At 39.3% G+C, this 22,719-nt stretch overlaps 1 protein-coding gene across 3 annotated transcripts in view; it reads left to right on the plus strand.

The window, feature by feature from the left end:
* Positions 1-22,719, plus strand: part of AMPH (amphiphysin) — a 200,565-nt gene that overhangs the window by 139,393 nt on the left and 38,453 nt on the right. For 2 of the 3 annotated variants that reach the window (XM_019483395.2, XM_059728675.1), the window contains exons 8-15: positions 1,033-1,108; positions 2,916-2,998; positions 5,023-5,164; positions 6,973-7,101; positions 12,099-12,206; positions 18,880-18,903; positions 20,277-20,300; positions 20,580-21,089. In XM_019483395.2, coding sequence (XP_019338940.1) covers positions 1,033-1,108; positions 2,916-2,998; positions 5,023-5,164; positions 6,973-7,101; positions 12,099-12,206; positions 18,880-18,903; positions 20,277-20,300; positions 20,580-21,089 — 1,096 coding nt within the window. The remainder of the gene's footprint in view (positions 1-1,032; positions 1,109-2,915; positions 2,999-5,022; positions 5,165-6,972; positions 7,102-12,098; positions 12,207-18,879; positions 18,904-20,276; positions 20,301-20,579; positions 21,090-22,719) is intronic. The other variant, XM_019483396.2, reaches the window with a different exon arrangement.

The raw sequence follows: 22,719 nt of genomic DNA on the forward strand, positions 1-22,719 counted from the left end.
TCCTCCCTCCTGCCCCATAGATGCACCTATGGGGAGCTGTAGGAGCTGCTCTCCATGCTGCCTGGTTGTCACATCCATGTGTGCACATGCACATACATGGGGCACCCCCTATCTGATCACTGTTCTCCCATTTCCCCAGCCCCAAGCAGTCCTTGCAGGCTGGAACTCTACCAGCCTGCAAGGGAAAACCCGTGGTTTCTCATGTTTTTCTCCTTTAAAGGAGACTCTATTTTTAAAGTTTCTTGATCCATTTTTTAAAGTTTGTTCATGACCCTTCCATATATTGTTATGACCCACTTTTGGATCACAACCCACAGGTTGAAAAACAGTGCTTTAAACTATACATCCTTTTTCAGACGTGTCAAAAAAACGTGATGGATATGCCAAGTCTGTAGAATGTATTTCTCTTCTCTTCTATTTAAAATAGGCAGCACAGTTTAGGTGGCTAGCATGGTCAAGAGACCATTAATTGGGGATTTGGGAAAACTGGTTTCTATTTCAGGCTCTGCCACTGACCTAGCATGAGACTAAGGGCAAATCACTTTTAAGTACTTCTCTTTTCTCCTCCCACCTGTCAGTCTGTCTTACTTAATTAGATTGTGAAACTGCTTGGGAATGTCATTCAATTCATTTGGAATTTTGTCTAGCACAAAATATACCTGTCTCACAACTGTTATTATTGTAATACAATACATGTAAATAACAATAATTCTGGAATGCTAACACTGCAATAGTCTCCTTAAAATGAATGCTTCTCATTTTATATTGATCCTTATTGCATTTGAGCCAGTAATAATATTTTTGGGACAGTATTCTCCTGAAATAAATGGGATCACATTTGGAATACAGTAATCCTTAACATTGAAAAGTAAAGCAAAATCTTGGCCCAGAGGTGTGTAATTTAAGAAATACTTTGGTCATCAGTAAAAGAGGATAACATTGTTTAATATTGTGCCAGTATTGTGAAAGAAATTAACATCTCTCCTTTTTTTCTCTGCACACTTTTTTGCCTTTTCTGTCATCCCTTCTTAGACGAGTTGGCTTCTATGTGAACACATTCAAAAATGTATCCAGCCTTGAAGCCAAATTTCACAAGGAAATAGCTCTGGTAAGTAAAATTGAATGTATTGTGTGAATGATATAGCAAAAGAATGTCCTAGTATAAAGCTGTAAAAAAATCTATTAGTAGTGTGTCTGAAAAGTTACTCTTACAGCCTTTGGATGCCTATACACGAGCACAGAGGCTGCTTCGATGTGCTGGAATTCCAGCAGGTTGGAACAAACCCAGTTAATTGAGTCTGCTGGAGTGTGGCAATTGCCATGCTCCAGCAGCCTCCTGAATCCCATGTATCAGCATCCCCACGCTTAAAAATGGCGCTGGGGGTGGTTGAGCTGAAGCTTGTCAAATGAGCTTTAGTTCAACTACCCCCACTGCTATTTTTTAAGCATGGGGATGCTGATACAGGAGATGTGGTGTTGCTTTAATTTAGAGTGGGTCTTGGACTCTCCTTAGTTAAAGCACCAGCCCCTGGAGCATGCGTAAAAGTGCCTTTTATCTCCTTTATAGTATAGTACAAATATTAGTTTTCATCACATATTTTTTGCATTTTTGGATTATAATTGAAATGCAATTTCAACATTCAGCTGGGTTTTTAAAAATTTTTAGAGTCTCCACATCTTCCCCCCCCCATATTATATTTTGAAATTATTATTTTGTATTTTGAAATTACTGTGTTTTGAAATTATTATTTGTACAGTAAGGTTGATAGGCATCAGTTGTTATTATTAGTGTAACATTGCATCATCCCCCTAAGCTCAAGAAGCAATGTTTATACCGCTCCCTTCAAGGTCTAGAAGTAAACTGCCAGTAATTTATCAGTACACCTATGATTCTCAGGCAAAATACAGTTACTTCAGAAATACCTTTATGAGTACAGGACCTAAAGGCTGATTTACACACCCAAATCAGTTAAATTAAAATAATATCCTACCATATTCCAAATAGAATTTACACGGTTCCCTACGTTTGTAGGCAGCCAGTTTTCTGAAGGTATAAATAGACGTAACCACTGCATCAAATGATACAAATATAAACTGCTGTGATGTAACTGTTATACTTGTAAACTCCAGTAGCAATACAGGTTAGTTAAATTGCTGTAATTGTAACCCTGAATAAAACAGGTTTAAAATTGGATCAGTATACCAACAGGAACATTAAGACAAAACCTGATGTATGTTCCCAAGTGGTGAGCCCATCCCATCCCTCTTTTAAAGTTGCCAAAAATTATATTTGTCTGTAATGTGAAAGTGTCCACAAGAAGATCTATTCTAATCTCCCTTGTAGAATATAGTCATAAAATAACCTATAATAAGACTCTATAACCTGCAACAGCTAACATGTAGGAGGGACAAGGGCACTGCCAAAGCCTTGGTACTGCAGTGGCAGAGAACTAATTAAGATATGCTCAGATAATCCCAGGAAGAGGATAAATGAGCAAACTAAAAGCACCACGCAGACCATGCCAGTCTTCTTCAGGGAAAAGTTCCTTTCTAACCCCAAATGTGATGATCAATTTGACCTTGACTCATGGGATACGCATTTGAGAGGTTTGTAGTACCTTTGGGACCACATTTGGAATAAAATAATCCTTAACATCGAAAAGAAAGCAAAATCTTGGCCCAGAGAAGTGTAATTTAAGAAATACTTTGGTCATCAGTAAAAGAGGATAACATTGTTTAATATTCTGCCAGTATCGTGAAAGAAATAACATCTCTCCTTTTTCTGTCTGCACAGTTTTTTGCCTTTTCTGTCATCCCTTCTTAGTCGAGTTGGCTTCTATGTGTACAATCTTTTAGTTAATAGTATAATCTTTTATCTAAAAGCAAGTTTATCAAACTTGTGTTTGTCTCCCTAGCTATGCCACAAATTGTATGAGGTGATGACCAAGTTGGGAGATCAGCATGCAGACAAGGCCTTCACTATCCAAGGAGCACCCAGGTGAGAAATCATTTATTAAAGTACAGTGAGCTGTCACTTTTCTATCAGTCAGCTACAGCACATGGACTAGTCAGCACTGTGAAATCAGCTGCAGATATTTAGGGACTTAACAGGGCAAATTAGGTGAATAAGGTCTACCTAGTATGAGTAAACAGTGCCAAAAGGCGCTTAGTTTTTTCCTCACTCCCTCTTCCTCCTCTTCCACTTCCTCTTCTTCCTCCCCCATTTCCTGCCTTCCCTCAACATTCAAGCCCAGTCTCAGCTGGTGTTATTGAAAACAGCTCCACTAAAAATACATGGCACCCATTTGCATTTGCTAACTATCTGGCCCTTACATTCTTATACACTGAGCTTAATAAAGCATTGCCACGTTTCATGTTTGTATTACAAGTCTTGAGACTACATGTTATGTCCCTGCCTCCCAATTGCTTTTGTCAGGAATGAGGGAGAAAAGAATTTCTGTACCTGCAAAATAATATCTGTTGGTTAATACAATCTGAGATAATTCTTTGCTATTTTATTTTTTAAAATCTTTTGGTTTTTGAGCTTTCTGGGTATCACAAAAGCTTTTTCCCCCAAAACATTATGTGGCTGTATGATTATTCTTACTACCCAAGTTAGAAAGCTTTTCATTATTACATTAAGATTTAGCATCAGGGTAAACCACTAACATCTTTGAGCCCATCTGTTTTGCCAAAGACTCATGTAAAGCTAACTGCAGAACACATGCTGAATTATTTTATGTTCCAACATGCATTGAATCTTGTATGAAATTCAGTCTAAAACCTTTGAGGAATCTATTTATTCATTTTGCTTAAAAAAACTTACTCTGGAACTCAGGAAGCAGTCTTTGCAGGATAATACAATGGGATAACAGCTAATGTTATTAATGTTATTACTGCACAAGGTAAAGATAGAACTATAATGAAATTTGACCTTTGTCCTTAGAGGGTGAGAGTTAAGGGGAGAAAATAATAATAATAAAAAAGTTTTAAAGTTGTGCATGTTAATGAATACTGGAGGTAACTAAAATAGATGGGAAGGAATGTCTTAATAACTGCTTATTCCTTTTTTTAAATATTTTCACAGAGAGAGGTGGTGAGTGTGAGCTAAAATATGTCCTTGCCAAAGAATAAATTTGCTGTGCTTTAGTATTAAGGCCATGATTGTGAGCTGGTCTCTTCAATCATGTAATGCTTTAGTTCTGTCTAAAGACATATAGGAATGGTCCTCCTCCTATTAAATGCAATGCTCATAGACTGGCATAGCTTCCAGGCTCTTTCATTATGGAATTTAAATTCTGTTTTCTTGAATGTAAGCTTCAGAAATATTTAGACACCAGAAATATCTCAGACCTTGTGGCAGGTTCTCACATGGTCTAAATAGCATATCTCTAGGGAAGACAATTGAGTTATGCTCATTTATGCCAGTTGAGGATCTAGCCCTATACTCTCACATAACCTTTGCTTCCTGATTATATTTCTTGTTGCTGCTGTTTTTATAACTTTCATTTTTTATTACTGTGCCTTTTAGGGAACTGAATATCCTAGGAGCTTTTTGCATAAAGCAAATTGATTAACAAACACTAATTTGTAGTGACATTTTACTGTCAAATTTGTACACGTGGAATTATTTAAAATACAGACTCTTTCAAAATTACATATTCTACACTTTTTCAAGATATAACTGAAGGTAAATTGGTACAGTAGAAGTTCTAGAAAGCAGAATGACTAGAAAATTAGACTTTCCTGTGACGCTATATCACTGATAGCTTGAATTAATTCACAATTTTAATTGTGCTTATTATATAAGGGACCAGATTCATCCCCATAATTCCATTGAAGTCAATGGAATTCCATCAAAGATGAACTTTGACTATTGTGTCAAAAAGATTATTGTTGGAGGTGACAAGCAAAACTGTACATTTCTCAATGGGTTCTGAAATGCATCTCCAGGTGCATAGTCATCAAGCCTCATGATTATATACAAAGATATATAGTGTGTGTTACTTCGTGCTCTTCTAGCGACTCAGGTCCACTCCGCATTGCAAAAACACCATCACCGCCTGAGGAAGTCTCACCTCTTCCTAGTCCTACAGCTAGTCCTAATCATATGCTGGCACCTGTTTCATCACCAGCACCTGCCCGACCTAAATCACCTTCACAGGTAGGAATAAAGCTAACTGGGCTTAGGTGTTAGTTATTTAGATGTTGTTGATTTTTTTTTCTTTGAGTTCCACAGAAGCTACCATTGAGTGGGATTTAACAAGCAGGGGCTGCAAGAGAAAGGAGTTCTATATTAAGATGATGGCAGCGTGGAAAGGCTCCAAATCCATTACTTTCCCTGACTGTTCATTTCCATGTTGTAGGGGGTGGTGGAAAGTGACCATAATAGGGATGGAGGACCTGGAGCATAAATTGGTATTTTGTGAATCATAGATAAAGTGTAGAAACTACCCAGAAGCCCTGTAAAGTATTGTGTATTCAGCTCCATTCAGCACATGAATTATCATTTGAAAAATTATTTAAAGACGTCAATACAAAAAGAATAGTTGATTACATTCCATTTTTTATTTCTTGCACATGTACCATTATGCCATTAAAAAGTTAGTCAAGAATTGCCATTCTGCAATTATTTCTGAAATACTTATATCTAAAATATTACTGTTTTCCTTTTTGCTTGGAAAAGGAGATAAATATGGAAACTCAAATATATTTGTGGCAGTTATTGGTAAAACACATATTAGACCTGTTTTTTTCTGTTATATCAGTTTTACAACAGAGCAAGAAGTTTGACCTTTAGTGGGGTTACTTGTGTTCTTACCAGTGTGAGATACAAATGAGTCTCACTAATGACAACTTAATTAGCGCAAGAATTGTGTATACTTTACAGATATATCTAAAATAGAGTTTCTGTGTTGGGCAGGAAATTAATTTCAACAAATAGGAAATAATGAATAACCTTATGATTTATTTTTAAAACATCATAAAACTACAGTATTAAGTGGTCTAAAATGCTAAAGCAAAAAAAAACCCCTGTAATATTAGAGTGCATGGGGCAAAGCATAGAGTAATTTGTACTTTCCATATTGGGAGCAGTTCAGAGTTCATTGCCATTGTCTATTTGTGTGTGTTGCACAGAGGGGCACTGTTTGCCTCTGTCCTCCATGCTGTTTCCAACACTTTAGAGCTAAATGCTCAGCTGACATACCTCAGTGTAGTCCTACTGACATCAATAGAAGTGCATTCGTTTATAGCACATGAGGATTTTATGCTTGGTTTTAGTATCTCTTGTAAATGAAAAAATACTGATATGTTAGGCATTATTCCAAACTATGGCTTTATTGTGCGAATTGTGCTCATGAAATCAGTGGGAGTTAAGCATGTAAATAGGAATTGGTAGTCTAAATAATTTCGGGAATCTGGGCCATAGTTTTCCATACAAGTAGCTACTATGGTAATATTACTATGCTTAAACTACTACTAATTACTACTAATATTATTATGCTTACATAGTAGATGAGCATAAATCAGGAAAAAAACCCAATGATAACCTGAAACAAGTTTTAAAACCAGTGAATGACAGAGCTTGGTTTCTGTACACTACTGCAGTACGAATGGTATTATGGGGTAGAAGAGGGAAAAGTATTCCTGAATCTTAAAGTAACAGTTATAATCTTTTCCTAAGAATATTTTCTTAGAAGTACTGCAAATCTGAGTCTGAATAGACCTGATATGTGTATTTTAAAAACATTTTCTTCCTCTGAAACCCATGATGCTGAACAATGTAAAGTTCATGCTCCTGTCATGATTTTATTATTAGGGCACTTCTTGAATAATTCAACCATGGTCAGTGGTGTTACTAAGCCAAAAGACAAAGTATTTGCTTTTGTCACACTAGCTTAAAACCTAAAGGCAGGCTCAGCAAAATGAACTTTACTTCTTTATTTACTTTACTTTTTGCTCTTTGCCTAGTTGAGGAAAGGACCTCCTGTCCCACCGCTGCCTAAACTCACACCCACAAAGGAGCTGCAGCAAGAGAATATCATCAACTTCTTTGATGACAACTTTGTTCCAGAAATCAATGTGACGACTCCTTCACAGGTCAGCCTCAGAGATCAAGGTTTGCTACAAAATATGGGTCTGATCTCGTCAGCCCTCCAATTCTCCAAATGGGGAAATACTGTTAATTTCAGTTGAGATTCAGAGTGCAAAGGACTTGAAGAATTGATTTTTTTATATTACCATTGAATGAGTTGCACGTAATATTCAATCTCAGAATGATAAGCAATGGCTTACTGAAAACTGATTGGCTGAGCTGACTCCCAGTAGAAGCTTTATGAGATGTTTGCAGCAAGGATTGAGACCTGATTTCAGATTTCAATACAACCTCAAAGTTCATCCCAGATTTTTTCAGATCATTCCAAACATCTTTATGCCCACTTCTGAAGATCTTTTTACTGATTCATGTATTTCATTAAGCACATGAAAAAAGTAAAAGTTTTTCAGATTCTGATGCAAACAAAAAGAAAAAAAATAAGGAAAGAAAAGAAATATAGCGGTTTCAACAATGTTATGTGGGTTTTATCAATGAGTATGTGGTTTGAAAACAAAGCATTTACTTGAAGGTATCCATGCACAGCAAATCTGACTGAAGCAGATTCAAATAGTGAATTAGTGATTGCTAGCCATAGTGGCGATAGTAGTTCTTCCAGTCTGAAATCTAAGACTGTATGCATAGACACACAACATGTTTATAATAGTGTGATAAAGACAGATCATACAAACCCATAAATTACGTTAACTTTGTTTAAATATACTATTGAATTACCACTGGAAGAGTCAGAGGTAAGATCCCATCTGTGTTAGGACTTGGTCTCCAGCCTTGTTAAGTAGGAGATCACCTTTGGCATTTAAAAGCAACCCAAGATCTACTATGCACCGCTACCACCCACCCGCCCAGCAGGTAAGGGTGGGGTGGGAAGGTGGGGGGGACAAATTGAGGCAGAGGGAGAAAAATTTATTTATGGGCTCACCTCCCCAGCAAGTAAATCCCACCCAGCTGGGAACCCACTCAATTTACCTCTGCTCCAGCCTCTGTGGCACTGTCCCTCACTGTGGGGGTCTCAATTTAGCCCCCGCCCCTTCTCACCCCCACAAACTGACCTGCTGGGGTGGGGTGCGCACATGCATGCATGCAGGCACTCAGCCCCCCACCCCAGCCTCGGATCAACTCCAAGAGGCTCTGAGATCTACTGGTGGATTGAGATCCATTGGTTGGTGACCACTGGTGTAAGATATACCAGTTTAGGGGTCTTCTGTTCATCTTCATCCTAGAATAGCTGTTTGCTAAAGGCAAAGAGGTGTTTTTGTGCTTCTTACCACCTGGTGGTGAGGCACTGTAGTAGCTTCCTGCTATGTGTACTACAGTAGGACAACTATTTGCCTGTCTGCTGTAGGTTCCGGGGTAGTTCAGGCGGGTACACAAAACCTGTGTAAGTTACACTGGGGTACATGATTGTCTGTCTATGCTCTATGTTTGGTTTGCTGTATACAGATATACAGAGCATGAAATAATGGATGCATTTAATCTAATTTCATATGAGAAGATAAGAGGGCATAAACAGAATTAAAATGAAGTAACATACAAATAACATAGTACTGGTTTGGGGTTTTTTTGTCTGGGAAAGAAAGGATGTTGCTGTACATTGCTGCTCTTTCAAACTGTGCTGGCAGATGTTGCCAGAGAGGTGTACTGAATGGACGCATCTCCCATCTGCAAAGCTACACCCACTTCTCTGGGCCAATATTACTAAGAAGGAAGTTTTTGGCTGACTGAGCTGTCAGCTTGCTGCTTCTGGGAGCATGAGTCCTCAAGTGTGTAGAAGCCAAAGAAATTTACAAAGTAAATGATCCTTAAATGACTCCATAAATTGCATTCCCATGATATTTGTGACCCTTTTATTCTGCCAGATTGATATAAAGGATCCTTATTACAACTAAAAATTCAGGCTATATGATATATGGACATAGATATAGATATAGATTTGGTTATACAAAATGTATATAACACATGAAGAGAGGGAGAGAGACTACTGTGTGTTTTTATTAATGTGTGTTAATGACTTTTGTACATTTCTGCAAGGGAATTAATTATAGATAATATTATAAGTAAAAAGAATAGAAAATATACACATATGGTTCTTGTACATAATTTTTATTTAATATTATTAATATGGTACTGTATTTTTCCCATTGCTTCTGCGGTACAAGTCTGAGTGGCTCTGTGACAGCAAGTCTTCAAGCCTATAGAGCCCTCTAATGGTGCAGGGCTTTACTGTTTTCCTTGGCACTTTTACTGTTAGGAGAGTCAATGTTTATGAATGATGACATGCTACTGTATGCACACGTTCTTCTAAAAGTTGTTCAGGGCACACAAGTCCATTTCTTGGCAAGAAGGCACATAGGTCCATTGGTAAAAGACAGATATAGTGAAGGAGGACATCTTTGGAGATCCTAGGAAGGTGATGATTTTTGCCAATGCTTATAGTGTTGCCCTATTTTCAGGTATTGAACTACCATTTAAAATACATAGAATGTCTGATAGCTGTTTGTTGTAGGTCTTTTACAACATGGCTGTGACTGTAGCATCCAGGGCCCAAACAGATTAGGTAGAGATGAGGAACATATGAGGTAAGCAGCCCAACAGCTTCTGTTACTTTCTGAACATAACACTCCACTCTTTATTTCAGAGTGACATTAAGTCATTTGTTGAACACTTCAGAAAATTCCTGGGAGGATGGAGACTAGGGCATTCAGATCATACTTGAAGAGGATACTGGCCAGTTCCATTGACTCTTGAAGGAGCAAAAAAAACCCCATTCCATTCATGCCCTCTTGTTCCTAGTTTGGAGGGACTCACACTTCTAATGGCCTCACATAATTTTTGCACTCTGGGGTAATAATAGTTCACATTGCCAAGCCCTGAAGTGAACATATGTGTATGTCTGGCATACATGTGTTTAGACAGGCATAATCTCACTTTTTCCACAGTCCTAGGCCTTTTTGGAAGAACTCACACCAATTCTTGCCTCAGCTGATTCTAGTAGTCTGTGTTGTATATTACAGATAGATAGATAGTCACATATGATATACTATATATAGAGATATCTATATATATATCTAACACTATGTATATTATATATCTATTGCAAATTTAGGAAACTTTTTAATAGTAACATGAAACTCATAGAGATGTCTCTTTATTAATTAATTAATCAATAGATGTTTCTATGAGTTTCATGTTACTATTAAAAAGTTTCCTAAATTTCATATAATTTAGTATCTAAATTAAACTATCTTTTTCTAAACCATTGTCCTTACAGTTAAAATGAGTATGCTGTTCATTTCAGCATAAATTTAATTAATGATGCAATAATCACTTTAACAGTCAGTAATCAGTACCCTATCACGATAGATATTTTACTTGTCATTTTGCAGGGGCTAATTGAGACATCTACACATTTGTTTCAGTCCTCATAAATAAGAGCTTCATTCCAGAGCTTCATTAAAAAATAATTAACTTCTCCATTTTCAGTCGCTTTCTCATTACATACTGGTTAATACTCTGAGTTATTCCATCAAGCCATATGACAATATGCACGCTAGAACCTCGAGGGCATAATGTAAAAGAATCTTAGTATTGCTGACAAATGACATTGGAAAAAAATCTTAACAGTAGACAGCATTCTAGTGTGGGGGTTTTTTTGTTTTGTTTTGTTTTTTTACTGGAATATTTCTAAGTACTATACAGTCAGTATGTCCACATAGCAGACTTCTCCTTAAACCAAACTGGATTAACTTCATATAAATTTCCAGGTGAAAATCACCAGCAGAAAAGTAGGGTTTTTTCCAGTATGATTTATTACGCTGAACAGAAACTGATGAATTCTACTTATAGATCATTTTCAAATCAAGTATCTGAATAGATAGTGGCCACCTTGGGCCCGATTTTCAGATTTCCAAGGTATCTAATTTGCATACATACCTTCCATGTCTAATGAGCAGACCAGAAAATTGTTCTTGCAAGAATACTTTGGCATATAACACTTCCCACTAGTACACTTAAACTTTTTTAAAACCTGGCCTTATTCTGTTAAGGCATCATCTGTTTGGGATATGTGACAGTAATAAACATTTACCCTTGTATATCTAATCTAAATTTATTTTAAAAATATAGTAATTAATATTAATACTAAAAATGAATACTACAGTAATCTACACATTCCACAGTTCATAGAAGCAGTTGTCTTTCTCTCCACTTCTGAACCAAGATTTAATAAGCACATGCTTTGGCTTCATTGGTAATACTAAGATTCTCTTTTAGAATATCATCCTTAGTAATTACATGTCAGTTAAAATTGTGAGAAATAGCATCTTGCTGTGCAACATGCTAATTATTTTCTTTTATATATATATATATATATATATATTTGTTTGCAGAGGGCCTGATATAAATCCCAGTGAATCAGTGGAGATGCCTATATTGATTTTGCATTTTTTGGGTCAGGCACTATTTGCTAGTTCATTAGTAAGGTAGAACTATCGTAAGAAATTAAAGGTATTTATTTGAGTTTGGAAAACAATGTGAAATTAGATGTAAATATGTATTTGCTTTCAGAAGTGAAATTTGATTCATACATATCGATAGCTCTTTTCGATTAATACTTAACAGTTCATGAAAAATGTTAAGGTTGAGTTTGTCAGCCCAAGGAAGCTGGATGCCCAATAAAATCCTGCCTTGTGGCTTTTCTTTAGGCTGTCTCATTGTCTGAGTGCCCAATTTGAGACATCTCAGTTAGGCCTAATAGTCAGAAGATGGTGTCTCAGCATTTTAAAAAAAATATCTGCGGCTGTATGCACAGAGAATTGTTAATGCTAAACCTTTGGACAATTTTCAGATTTTCTACCTCTTCTGTTATAGCTCTGAAATATGTAAAGATCTTTTCCCCTCCACGCTTGCAAGTAGATAAGAAACAGTCATGTTTTGCTTGCATAACATGGTGTCTGTAAGTCCTAAGAGTGTGTTTCTCCTGTAACAGAATGAAGTTCCTGAAGCCAAGAAAGAGGAATCTTTGCTAGATCTGGATTTTGATCCTTTCAAGCCAGAAGTGATATCGGCGGTACCAACACATTCCCCCATGTCTCAGGTATTTCTTTACTTGAGATCTGCTAAGCATGATTACTTTATGCTGCATCAAGAATTTCCTAATCAATCAATAAGTGATGGCCTTGCCGTTTCTGGAAAACTGCCCTGTTTACCCAAATACAAGACAACCTCGAATTTATGATGACCCTCCCCAACACGATGAGATTCTATACACGGACAATTTATGAAGGATCATCTTCAATTTGCTCCCCCACCCTTCGCTGCTGCAGTGATGAAAGCAGTGGCAGGGGGGCAAGCAGTGGGGGGGGGGCACAAAATAGGGGAGATGTTAGGCAGGTAATATGGTAGATCTTTCTGCATAGGTTTCATTAGGCGGAGATACTCCCAGTTCAGTAATGCCTGTGCTCCCTGATGATAGGGAGGAGAGAAAAAGTGTTCTACTAATATGAGACACTAGCCAAGGAGACCAGCCATCTGTTGCTGAAGGCTTGAACCCTGCTGCATTATACCATTTTTTAAGCTCTGAGCAACATTTTGATACGACTCTCATTCCTTTCTAATAAAGTATTCAGTTCTTAAAAAAGAACATAGGGAACCCTTTGTTGTGCTCTCCCTGGAATCCATCTGCCATCTTTTTTCTTTGATGGAGTTTCTTTTCTAGGTATAGTATATAACCTGATTGACTTACCTAAGATAAATCTATTCTAGTCCTGGCCACTACAAGAATAAAAGTATATGATTTACTGCAGGATCTTATAGGAAATCGTTTTGTTCTGTAATATGCAACAATCTTCACCAAGTTGACTGAAGGCTAACTTTGTCAGTATATGGCAAAAAATATGGATAGTAAGAAATTCTAGTTTTCTCTTAGCTTACTGCATTTTGAAGCACAGAATCCTTAGAAACACAATTCCATAGGCTGTTTCCCTAGCCAACACTGACTGGACCTGTCTACAGTATAGATGGCAAAGAAGCCATGTTGACACACTGCTAGCAAGGACCCTGTCAGTATGAATGTGGCTAACAATACTGCATTGTGGGTGCATCTACATGTGCATATTAAGGCAAAGCAATAACCTCTAGTGCATATTGTGCTGAAGTTTATTGCTCCTGGAGGCCATGTTTACATGTGCACCCAGGACCATAGCATGTTGAGCTGGATCTGAGCAGCCCCGGCTGTCACAGGGCCCTGGGGATCAGCCTGCCACCCCAGGGCTGCCTTGACCCAGCTCAGCATGTGGTGGAAGGGCTGGCTGGGGCACAAGGGTGCTCCAGTGTGGGGATAGCCAGCAGGCAGCCCCCTGCACGGAAGCAGTCTTGGGCCCTAGCCAGCCATGTCAGCATCTACCCGTGCACTGCTGCAGAGTAAAAAAACTCAGCTGCAGCATAGTACTTGTATTTACAGGTAATAATAACCCACGATGGAGTTAATTAGTTTACTCCAGCCTAACAGCCCTAATTAGTTTACTCCAGCCTAGTAACCATCTAGACACTGAGATGAGTACTGCAGAGATGATTAGGCAACTGTGTTGACACAACCTGCCAGTAGGAATGTCGGGTCCAAAACAACTATTCAGGAGCCCAGTGGTAGGGGAGGAAGGAGAAGACAGGAAGTCTTGTGGCTAAAACAATGCAGGTTCCCAGATGACTTGTTATGCATTGTGCATCCCTGGTTATATGATGAGATCTGTTGTGATACATCTGTGGACAGAAAAAAAAATTACAGTATCAGCCCTCCAAGCCTCAAGTTAGTTTTCCAATTTTCATTTTACTAGGAGGGTTTAATTGTAGTGGAAGTTTGTCCTGCTTGTTTTTCATCCCTTCCCTGTTCAAACAAAAACAACAAAAATCAATAGACTGCATTGTTTCAGATTTATGCATTTATGTTAACAGAAAATACCGTCTTTGACTCCTCTAACTAAATCCTTTCATGTCCTCTTTTAATAATCCTGATTAAAGTAGTGGTAGAATTAAACTGAAAATGTTAAACTTTGGGAAGAGCAGTTGTTTGCTGACAGCACAATGTATATATTTTACTAGGCTTCATTTTTTTCAGTGGAAAGAAATATTTTTCTAGATAATCCTACCATCGAGTAGAGTGAACTGTTTATTAGTGAAAATGTATATTGGCTATATATTTCCGTGTGGGTATAGAAGAAGCATTCGCTAAACTCTTCTCCCCTCCCCTATCCTACCCCAAATAAACATGATGGTGAGGTATTATCTTTTGTGAGGTTAAATCAGAGCCCTGTCTTTAGAAGGAAAGAAGGATAGCTCTGCAGATTACAGTCCATTAGTTGGACTGTATGTGACTGAGTCATTTACTATGGAGATTTATTCAGAGTGAAGTATGTGATCTCAGTATTTGAAGAGCCTTGTGCTATTTTAAGTGGAGTTAATGTTGTTAGTACATTTTCTAAATGTGTGTTTAATTTTACTCCAGACTCCTGGTTTCAGGGCACAAGACCATTTTTCCTCATGGTAAACTTTACTGAAATAGTGTACTGAAGATAGATCTAGTCAACTGTATAGGGCTGCTTCTAAATATCTGATACAACTTCCTGACTTGGGCTAAGTACAGACAGTCAAAAAGTCTAAGGTAGAATCAATCCAATCTTAGCAGGCTTTTCTAAGCTATATAGATTGAACTGATAATTAAGTGAACTCACATTCAGTTTTCAACTGGGAAAAGCAAGCAGATGCCTGCACTGATTCAGGCCAGAAGTCAGAGGGTGCTCAAGCATGCCTCCCATCCTGCCAGCCACTGCTGAGCACTGCCAAATGGGGCTATTCCCAATTGGCTGTCCAGAAAATCCCCCCAACCCCCTGCTGTCCCCCCCACAGGGAGGGGAAGGAGCACTGTTATCTCAGCACTGATAATTAAGTGAACTCACGTTCAGTTTTCAACTGGGAAAAGCAAGCAGATGCCTGCACTCATCCAGGCCAGAAGTCAGAGGCTGCTGCCCCTACTCCAGGGCTCCATGACTCACCCCACACCCTGTCACCTCCAACTGCATCCTGCATGGTACTTCCCCCAGCCCCATCCTGGCACAGACCCCCACCCACTGCCCCTCCTCCTCCTGGCTCCACAGCTCTGTTCCAGCTGTCCCACCCTCATTCCATGCCTCACACTGCTCAGAGCTGCATGGTGGTTGCCTACCTTTGAGATGAGCAGCCATTGCAGGTAGGCAATGGCAAACAGGATGCAGCAGCAGCACATAGCTTGGGGGTGGGGTGGGGCAGTGTTACAGAAGTGCCTGTTGTGCCACAAAGACCTGGTGAAAAGTTTCCTGCTGGGTACTACACCCCCACTCAGATGCAACATAGTGCTGCTCTGCTCCATCCATTGCATCCATCTTCATTCTGACCATGGATCTTCAATCAAGCTCACTGGTCCTAAGTTTTTTGCAGGCAGATTTACAGACAAGTGGTTTTAGTGCCCCCCCCCCCCCCAATTTTTTTTATAGACTGACCATAACATTGCAGACAGTTGGTAACCCTGCCTTTGTCCCTCCTCCTTCCCTTCCTCAATTTCCCTCATAATTATAAACCCTACTAGGGTCCAATCTCAATCACATCCAGCTGCCAAGGCATACCATAGAAACATTCTGACTTTCTTTGGCTGAGCCCTGTTCCTCTCCTGTTTCCTGTAATACATAGTCCTCTCCTGCCTCCCAGCTGCAAAATCTCCTGGCCTCCAATAGTGCCTGGCTTTGACATCTCCACTGTTAAAATCCTTAGGTGCCATCCATGTGAAAATGACATCAGGTTGACGCCAATTTAAATTGTTTTGGCTGTAGATATGTTTCATTTTGACAGGCAAGTTAATGCATTTCAGGATTACAGAGGCAGCTACACAAGCCTGTGAAGGACCAGCATTGAGCACATTTATTTACTTATTTAAATAGCAGAACTGAAGAAAAGATTTCCACTGACATGCCACAGTCATGCTGACTTCAAGGACAGGAGAGATTATTATGTTGTGGTGAACAACGTGCTGCAAAGAAGCTTCTTCAGTACCAATGTGTGAAATTAGAAAAAAAATCCAGAATAGGTTTGCAAATGGGAATGTGAATAGCCTCTATGCTGATAATGTCAGATGCCAACATTTGGCTCAGTCCTGCTGTTCTGATTTATATAATTACATTTGTGTAAGTAACATCAGTGAAGTTCATGGGACTGTTTGGTATAAGTAAATACGACTGATTATGAGTTTATTTATTTTCAAGAAAATATAAATATTTAGATAATAGACTATTAGAATGCATACAGGTCAACTTGAACTGGGGTATGTACACTAAAAAACCCACTTGTTATGGTGTCCCCCTCCCACAAAAGCACAGCAATTGAGACTAAGATATTATTTTTAATGCACTCAGTTTAGGTTTTGAAATAATGATTTTGGCTATGCAAATGACTCTGTAGCCATAAAAACCTGAAGCATTTGATTATACAGACAGCAGGTTTATCAGGCTTTCCTGAAATTCTGGGGGCCGCCATTTAGCAAAACAGGAACCCCAATGAAATACATTCCAAGTTAGGCAGACATTTGATTGTCATTTTAGAAGCTGCTTTTGATTTTAAAAACATTCTGAGCTCTCTGGAATATGATTTTTGCTCTTGGCAAAATATATCTTATTTGTTGAAAAGCATCCCAATGAGCCTTTATGATGATATTCAAGACCATTAATGTCAGGACTAGACTTAGCTTGCTGTCTTTCATTCCTCCACTTATCCCTTCACCCATCTCTACTTCTGTTTCTTGAGTTGATAGTTTTCAGACTAATCCAAGATAAGCCAATTGTTTGGATTTGAAGTTTGTAACTGATTTCTCGTAAGTATACAGGTTTTCCTTGAGTTCCACCAGAGCTTCTCAAAGGGCTGGGAAATCATAGTTACAGGTGCCTTGATGGTCATGGGAGGCAGAGGCAGCCACCCTGCATCAGATTTTGCTAAAGTTATCATGACAAATTCTTTCAGCTGTGGGAGTCAGCTGTCTCCTCTGCTGAGAAACCTTTGGGCAACTATAAATGTGCTTGATGCCTGGTCTGATTAATCAAGTCTGCTGGAATATGCTAATTAGCATGCTCCAGCAGCCTTGATGTCTCGTATATTCAGCATCCCTGCACTTCAAAATGGTGGCAGGGACATTTAACTAAAGCTTCTTGAACAGGCTTTAGTTAAAGCACCCCTGCCACCATTTTGAAGTGCAGGGTGCTGAATGCACAAGATGCTACAGGCGCTTAAATTAAAGCAGCTTTCAGAGCCACTCTGAAGCACCCCCTTCACCCCACAGCGCATGTAAAGATGCCTGTTAATTTTAGTGGTCTCTAGCCACAAGGAGGGAAACAATTTCATTGCATTAAAGGTCTAGCCTGCAGAATGAGAGACTGAGAGCAAGGCCCCTTCTAAACATTACAGGTATCACACAATTAACTGGTTAATGCACAGTTATCTTGAGACCAGCTACATGTGCAAAGTACCTATGATGCCATGAAAAGCTCCACCAGCTTTAAGTTAGACCTTGGAAATGGGTATTAACATTATAGCTTGTTGCTGTCAAGCTTTAATTTACATGTGTAGCAGCATCTCCCCTGTGGCTGGGAGCCCTGTCTCTGACCAGGCTCCCAGTCACAGGGGTGTATCTTCCCCAGGTGAGGCTAGGATCCTGCAACCGAGGGGACTCTCAGCCCCAGCAGCTGCCAAGACCCCCAGCCCTGGGGACATGTAAAGTTCCTGGGGCTGGCAGATCCCAGCTGCCACAATCTCCCAGCGTCAGGGATGTATGAAACCCCCAGGGCTGGGAGATGCAGCTACCGTGGTCTCCCAGCCTCGGGTGCATGAAATCCCTGGGCTGGGAGATGGCAGCTGCCATGATTTCCCAGTCTCTGGGGTTTCACACCCCCATTCCCCCTGCCAAAGCTGGGAGATCAGGGCAGCTACAGTCTCCAAGTCCCAGGAGTTTCATACACCCCCAAGTCTGGGAGACTGCAGCAGCTGCAGCTGCCAGCTCCGGGGGTTTCATGCCCATCCACAAGGCTGGGGGATCATGGCACCCCACAAAGCTGGGATTGGGGTCTCACTGCACTGGCAATAAGGCACATGGGGATCTAATGTGCGATTGCACAATCATGCCTTCTGCCACACATGTGGCATGGCAGGAAGCACTATTGTGTGCATTAGATTCCATTGCTCCTTTACTTGCATGTGTAGAGGGGCCCCAAGACTCCTGAATTCTGTCTCTGGCACTTGCCGAGTCCCAATCCTTATGCCTTTTTTCTGCCTCTGTAAAAAGATACTGTTTCCATTCCTCACACAAGCACTGTGGTAATATCCCTTTGTTGATCTCAGGCTGCCTAGGATGCTTTACACTGACCATATCTCCAACTCATACGAGCATCTGTCCCTTGCAAAACTCATGTACCGATTGATGCCTATAGATAGACACCAACCCAAACATCTGGCTTCTATTTCTCCAGCAGTAATTTTCTGTACAGGTCAGATGGGTACATAGGGGCTTGAGCTCACTGGAAAACAGCAATTATTTTGGGCTAAAAAGCATCAGAGCATCCTGTTTACTGTTCTCCTTCTTCAAAAAAATATGCTGAGGCTGATTCTGAGGAACACTGTGTACAGTCACAGCACATGTAAAACACATTATATTTGAGCAGTCTGTTTTAAGGATATCTTTTTCTCTTTTCCTTTTTTCTCAGACGTTGCCCTGGGACCTGTGGACGGTAAGACTAATATTTACCAGTGAGCATTGGGGTGCTTCTGTGCCTTTGATTCTGTAACATACAGATTGTAATAATTTTTGCATTAGGCAAGATTTCAGTCTTTTACACAAAAGAAAAAAGGATTCAGTCACGGAATAGACGTGCTCATACTAAAGAAGAATAGGTATTTGTAACAGTGAGAAAGACAGGGCAGTGATAAGGGTGGGGAATATTTTAGAACTGGTTCAGTCATTCAAGATGATACTGCTGAGTATTTGCTGCTTTTATTTTCATGAATTTAATTGTTGTTGGAGGTTGGTGATGGAGGCTATTGGGCACCTGTTTTCAATTGCCTGAGGCCAATTTCTTGAGACCATTCTTCCAGTAGATCCCCATTTTTTCAAAATCCAAAGACAGAATTTATTGTAGGTGTTATAAGTGGGTGGGCCATAAACTGGAATAATTTAGAAAACAGTCACTGCTATAGAAAATGTCATTGCCCTTCCTCTTGCCTCCTGCTGCTAATTCAGATATAATGATCCACAGGAAGAAAACAGATCATTTTCATGAGATATCTTCCCACATTTTGTTGAAGTGATGGCTGGGATGACTTCCTGTGGAGCCTAAAACTATTCTGTGACCTTTTGCAGCCATTAGTATTTCATAAATCTGTGGGACTCAAATTTTGCAGCAGTTTTGTATGAATGGATAGCAAGTGCAATGTGTTTACACTAGTCTTTTCTTCTTAAGAAGAATTAAACAGAGCCCAGAAGAAAAAATAAACATTGTTGATGTCTTGAGCCGATACAACTAAACTAATAGATTTTTATAGATGTGCCTTTTTGTTACATTTTACTTGGTCAATGTTTTTCTTTATTCTAAGTGTTTATACTTCTTTCCACTCCTATAAAAACAATGCCAAGTTTCCTGGTTAGATAGTTTAGATCAAGGGTTTCTTAAGGTTCTTTATATTATGGGACTCTGCTTCATAGATAAATTGAGCCAAATTTGCTTTTGCTCTGGACCTTATGTAGTGATATTGGTTCAACATGAGTACATGAATAGCTGGCACTTTAAAGTGGCAGCTTCCTGCACCCACTTTGTGCTGATGCAAAAGCTGATAGAAGATGCAGGCAAAGAGAAAATCAAACTTTTTAACACTAAGATCCCCGCACGTTGCCACAGGCAGTTTATATTTTTTCAATATGAATTTGCAGCTGGAAACATGGAGGAGAGCCAGTGTCATGTGATCACCTTCCCACCATTTCATAAAAACTAGGGGTTTGTGTGCCACTGATAAGAATCCATTGGTTTAGATAAACAACAGAGTTTAACTCTTGGTATTACAGGGGTGGATTTCTCTTTATTTATTTATATGGTTTTCTTCCATACAGACAAGCAGTGAACTGGTGCAACCGGTAAGCAGGCCTACTAAAAATCTCAGTCATTGTAGATGCATGGTTGAAAGTATAGTTTAATATAATTTTTAAATGCAACTATTAGTACTGCTCTTTTAGACTGCTAGCTATTATCTGCAAATGTTACAAACAACAGCTTTTCTTTAAATTGTTTATTTTAGTCATTTTCATTCTTTATATTAAAATTACCATACGAAAAATTAATTTTGTGTTTTCTCATCAAGTCCACCTTTATCTTTTTCATCTTGTTTTTTTCTTTGCTTTTTTGTCTGCTTAAAGCCTGATTCTTCAAAAAGTCTTTCCCTGTGTAACCTGGTCATGGAGGAAAGCCCAAACAGTGGGTCAACAGAAGATATTAACCGATCCCAAACTGATCTAGGTTCACTCAACTGGGGCCTAGATGTTAGCACGCCCAGTGTCAGCCAGGAAATCACTTCAGGTGGTTCTTTCTCTTTCCCAGAGGAGGAAGAGACTTCAAGAGAACCCATTGACACACTATCTACTACTGTTTGGCCTGCTGTAAGTGAGCAGGAGAATGATGAAGCAGGGTCAGCCTCCATAGAAGAAAATGAGAGGACTTCACTGGAGGCACTGTTGGATACTAGAAATGTCACATCGAAAGATTTGGAAATTGATCAACCTTTAGAGAGCAAAAATGGTTTTGAAATACCTGATGTGGGAACTGATAGCTTGTTGGATGAATGTGACTGTGATGTGCAAGAGACAGAGGATCAGAAGCAGGAAGAAGAAGAAGAGTCTATGTGGGCAGGTGTGGAGCCAAGTGAAAAGGTAGAGACCAGAGCTGTTAACTTCCAGGAGATAGAGCATACAGATGAGTTTGAAGAGAGAGATTATGAAACTAAAGAAAACAGTGACATAGAACATTTTAAGGGATTAGGAAAACTAAACCATGAAATCCTAGAAATTACTGAGATAGAAACTGGGCAGGAGTCAGAAACTGTGTGGGAATCAGAATATAATAATGGGCAAACTGAGACAACTATTAATAATTACCTTAAGGAAACTGACCTAGAAAATCATGAGCAAGTAGAATTTGAAGGGGTAAATGTAATTCAGGAGATAGACAGAGAAGGTTCTGGGTGTGTACTGGGCACAGGGCTGGAAGATGAGGCCCAAATAGTAGCAAGCAATTGTAAAACTGTAGAATATGCTGACATTGAACCTGATATCTGGAACCAGGACCATGAAACAGTGTGTGTGGCTGACTTAGAACATCCTGGCAGTGTCACTGGAGGGAATACAGCCTTGGAGTGCATAAATATTATGGAGCATGTTGACCTAGACATAACTGACCACCCAGAAAAGGACACTTCATATGTTGGAAACATTGTGTATGACACTGAATTATTCAGTGCAGAAGACCCTGGTAAAGGAATTGAAGACAATAGCATCAGCATCTTCCAAAATGGTAGTGCAGCCAATGAATGTCAAGTTGACTTCATACCCTTTGAGAAAGAATTGGCATTGCAGCCTGAGTCAGCTGACACAACTAATGCAAACTGCAATAATTCTTGTTTAGATAATATGGAAGATAAATTGGTAGAGAGGGCAGCAACTGCAGTGACTGAAGACCATCATAGTAACAGTAGTATCCCTGGAGCCTCAGAAACAGATCCTTGGCTAGCAAACTGGGATCCAACAGTTAATAATGATTCCTGGGGGTTTTCTAGTCTGCCCGATGGCCAAACAAATGGATTGGATAATTGGCCTTTTTTGCATAAGCCACAAGACTCAGAGGAAGGTAACATGGAAAACAATTGGCCAGGCTTTAATGATGAATGGTCTACCCAAGACTTGGGAGGCATAGATAAAAGCTGGGGAGATGTAAGTGTAACCACAAGCAGTAAAATTCAGGAATCACCTTTAAAACAAGGCTCATCTGGGGAGCAGGCAAGCACTAGCAACCTTGGACCAAGCAAGGAGATAGCTAGACCCTTGGTTCTGTTTCAAATGGGAAATTCCAGAAATGCTAGCACCGAGAGTTCAACTAGTCCCAAAGACAATGAGACCAACAACTCAGATTTATCTGAAGATGAAATTGCTAACCGGAGATATGGATTGTTGTACCAGGAAATTGAGGCTGATAAAGAAGAGGTACCTACCCCAGTGTGTAGCATAGTCTAGACAGACTTCCTTAGGTCATACATAACCTTTTTTCTTATAAAAAATCCATTTACATGTTTCCCCCCCACTCCTCTAGACCCTTGCTAATCTTGTTGAAGATTTATCATTCAACTATTTGAATTGTGGTGCGCTCCAACAACATAAGTATAGTAGGCTGATAAAAAAAGGTTGACTGTTGAATGATGTTCATAAAACATAAAGTTCCCTTTGATCTCATTATTTTAAAAAATATTTCCAAAAAATGCACTTACATTCTTTTCAACATCTCAGTAGC

Source organism: Alligator mississippiensis, chromosome 5 (genome assembly GCF_030867095.1).
Source record: "Alligator mississippiensis isolate rAllMis1 chromosome 5, rAllMis1, whole genome shotgun sequence".
Taxonomy (NCBI): Eukaryota; Metazoa; Chordata; order Crocodylia; family Alligatoridae; genus Alligator; species Alligator mississippiensis.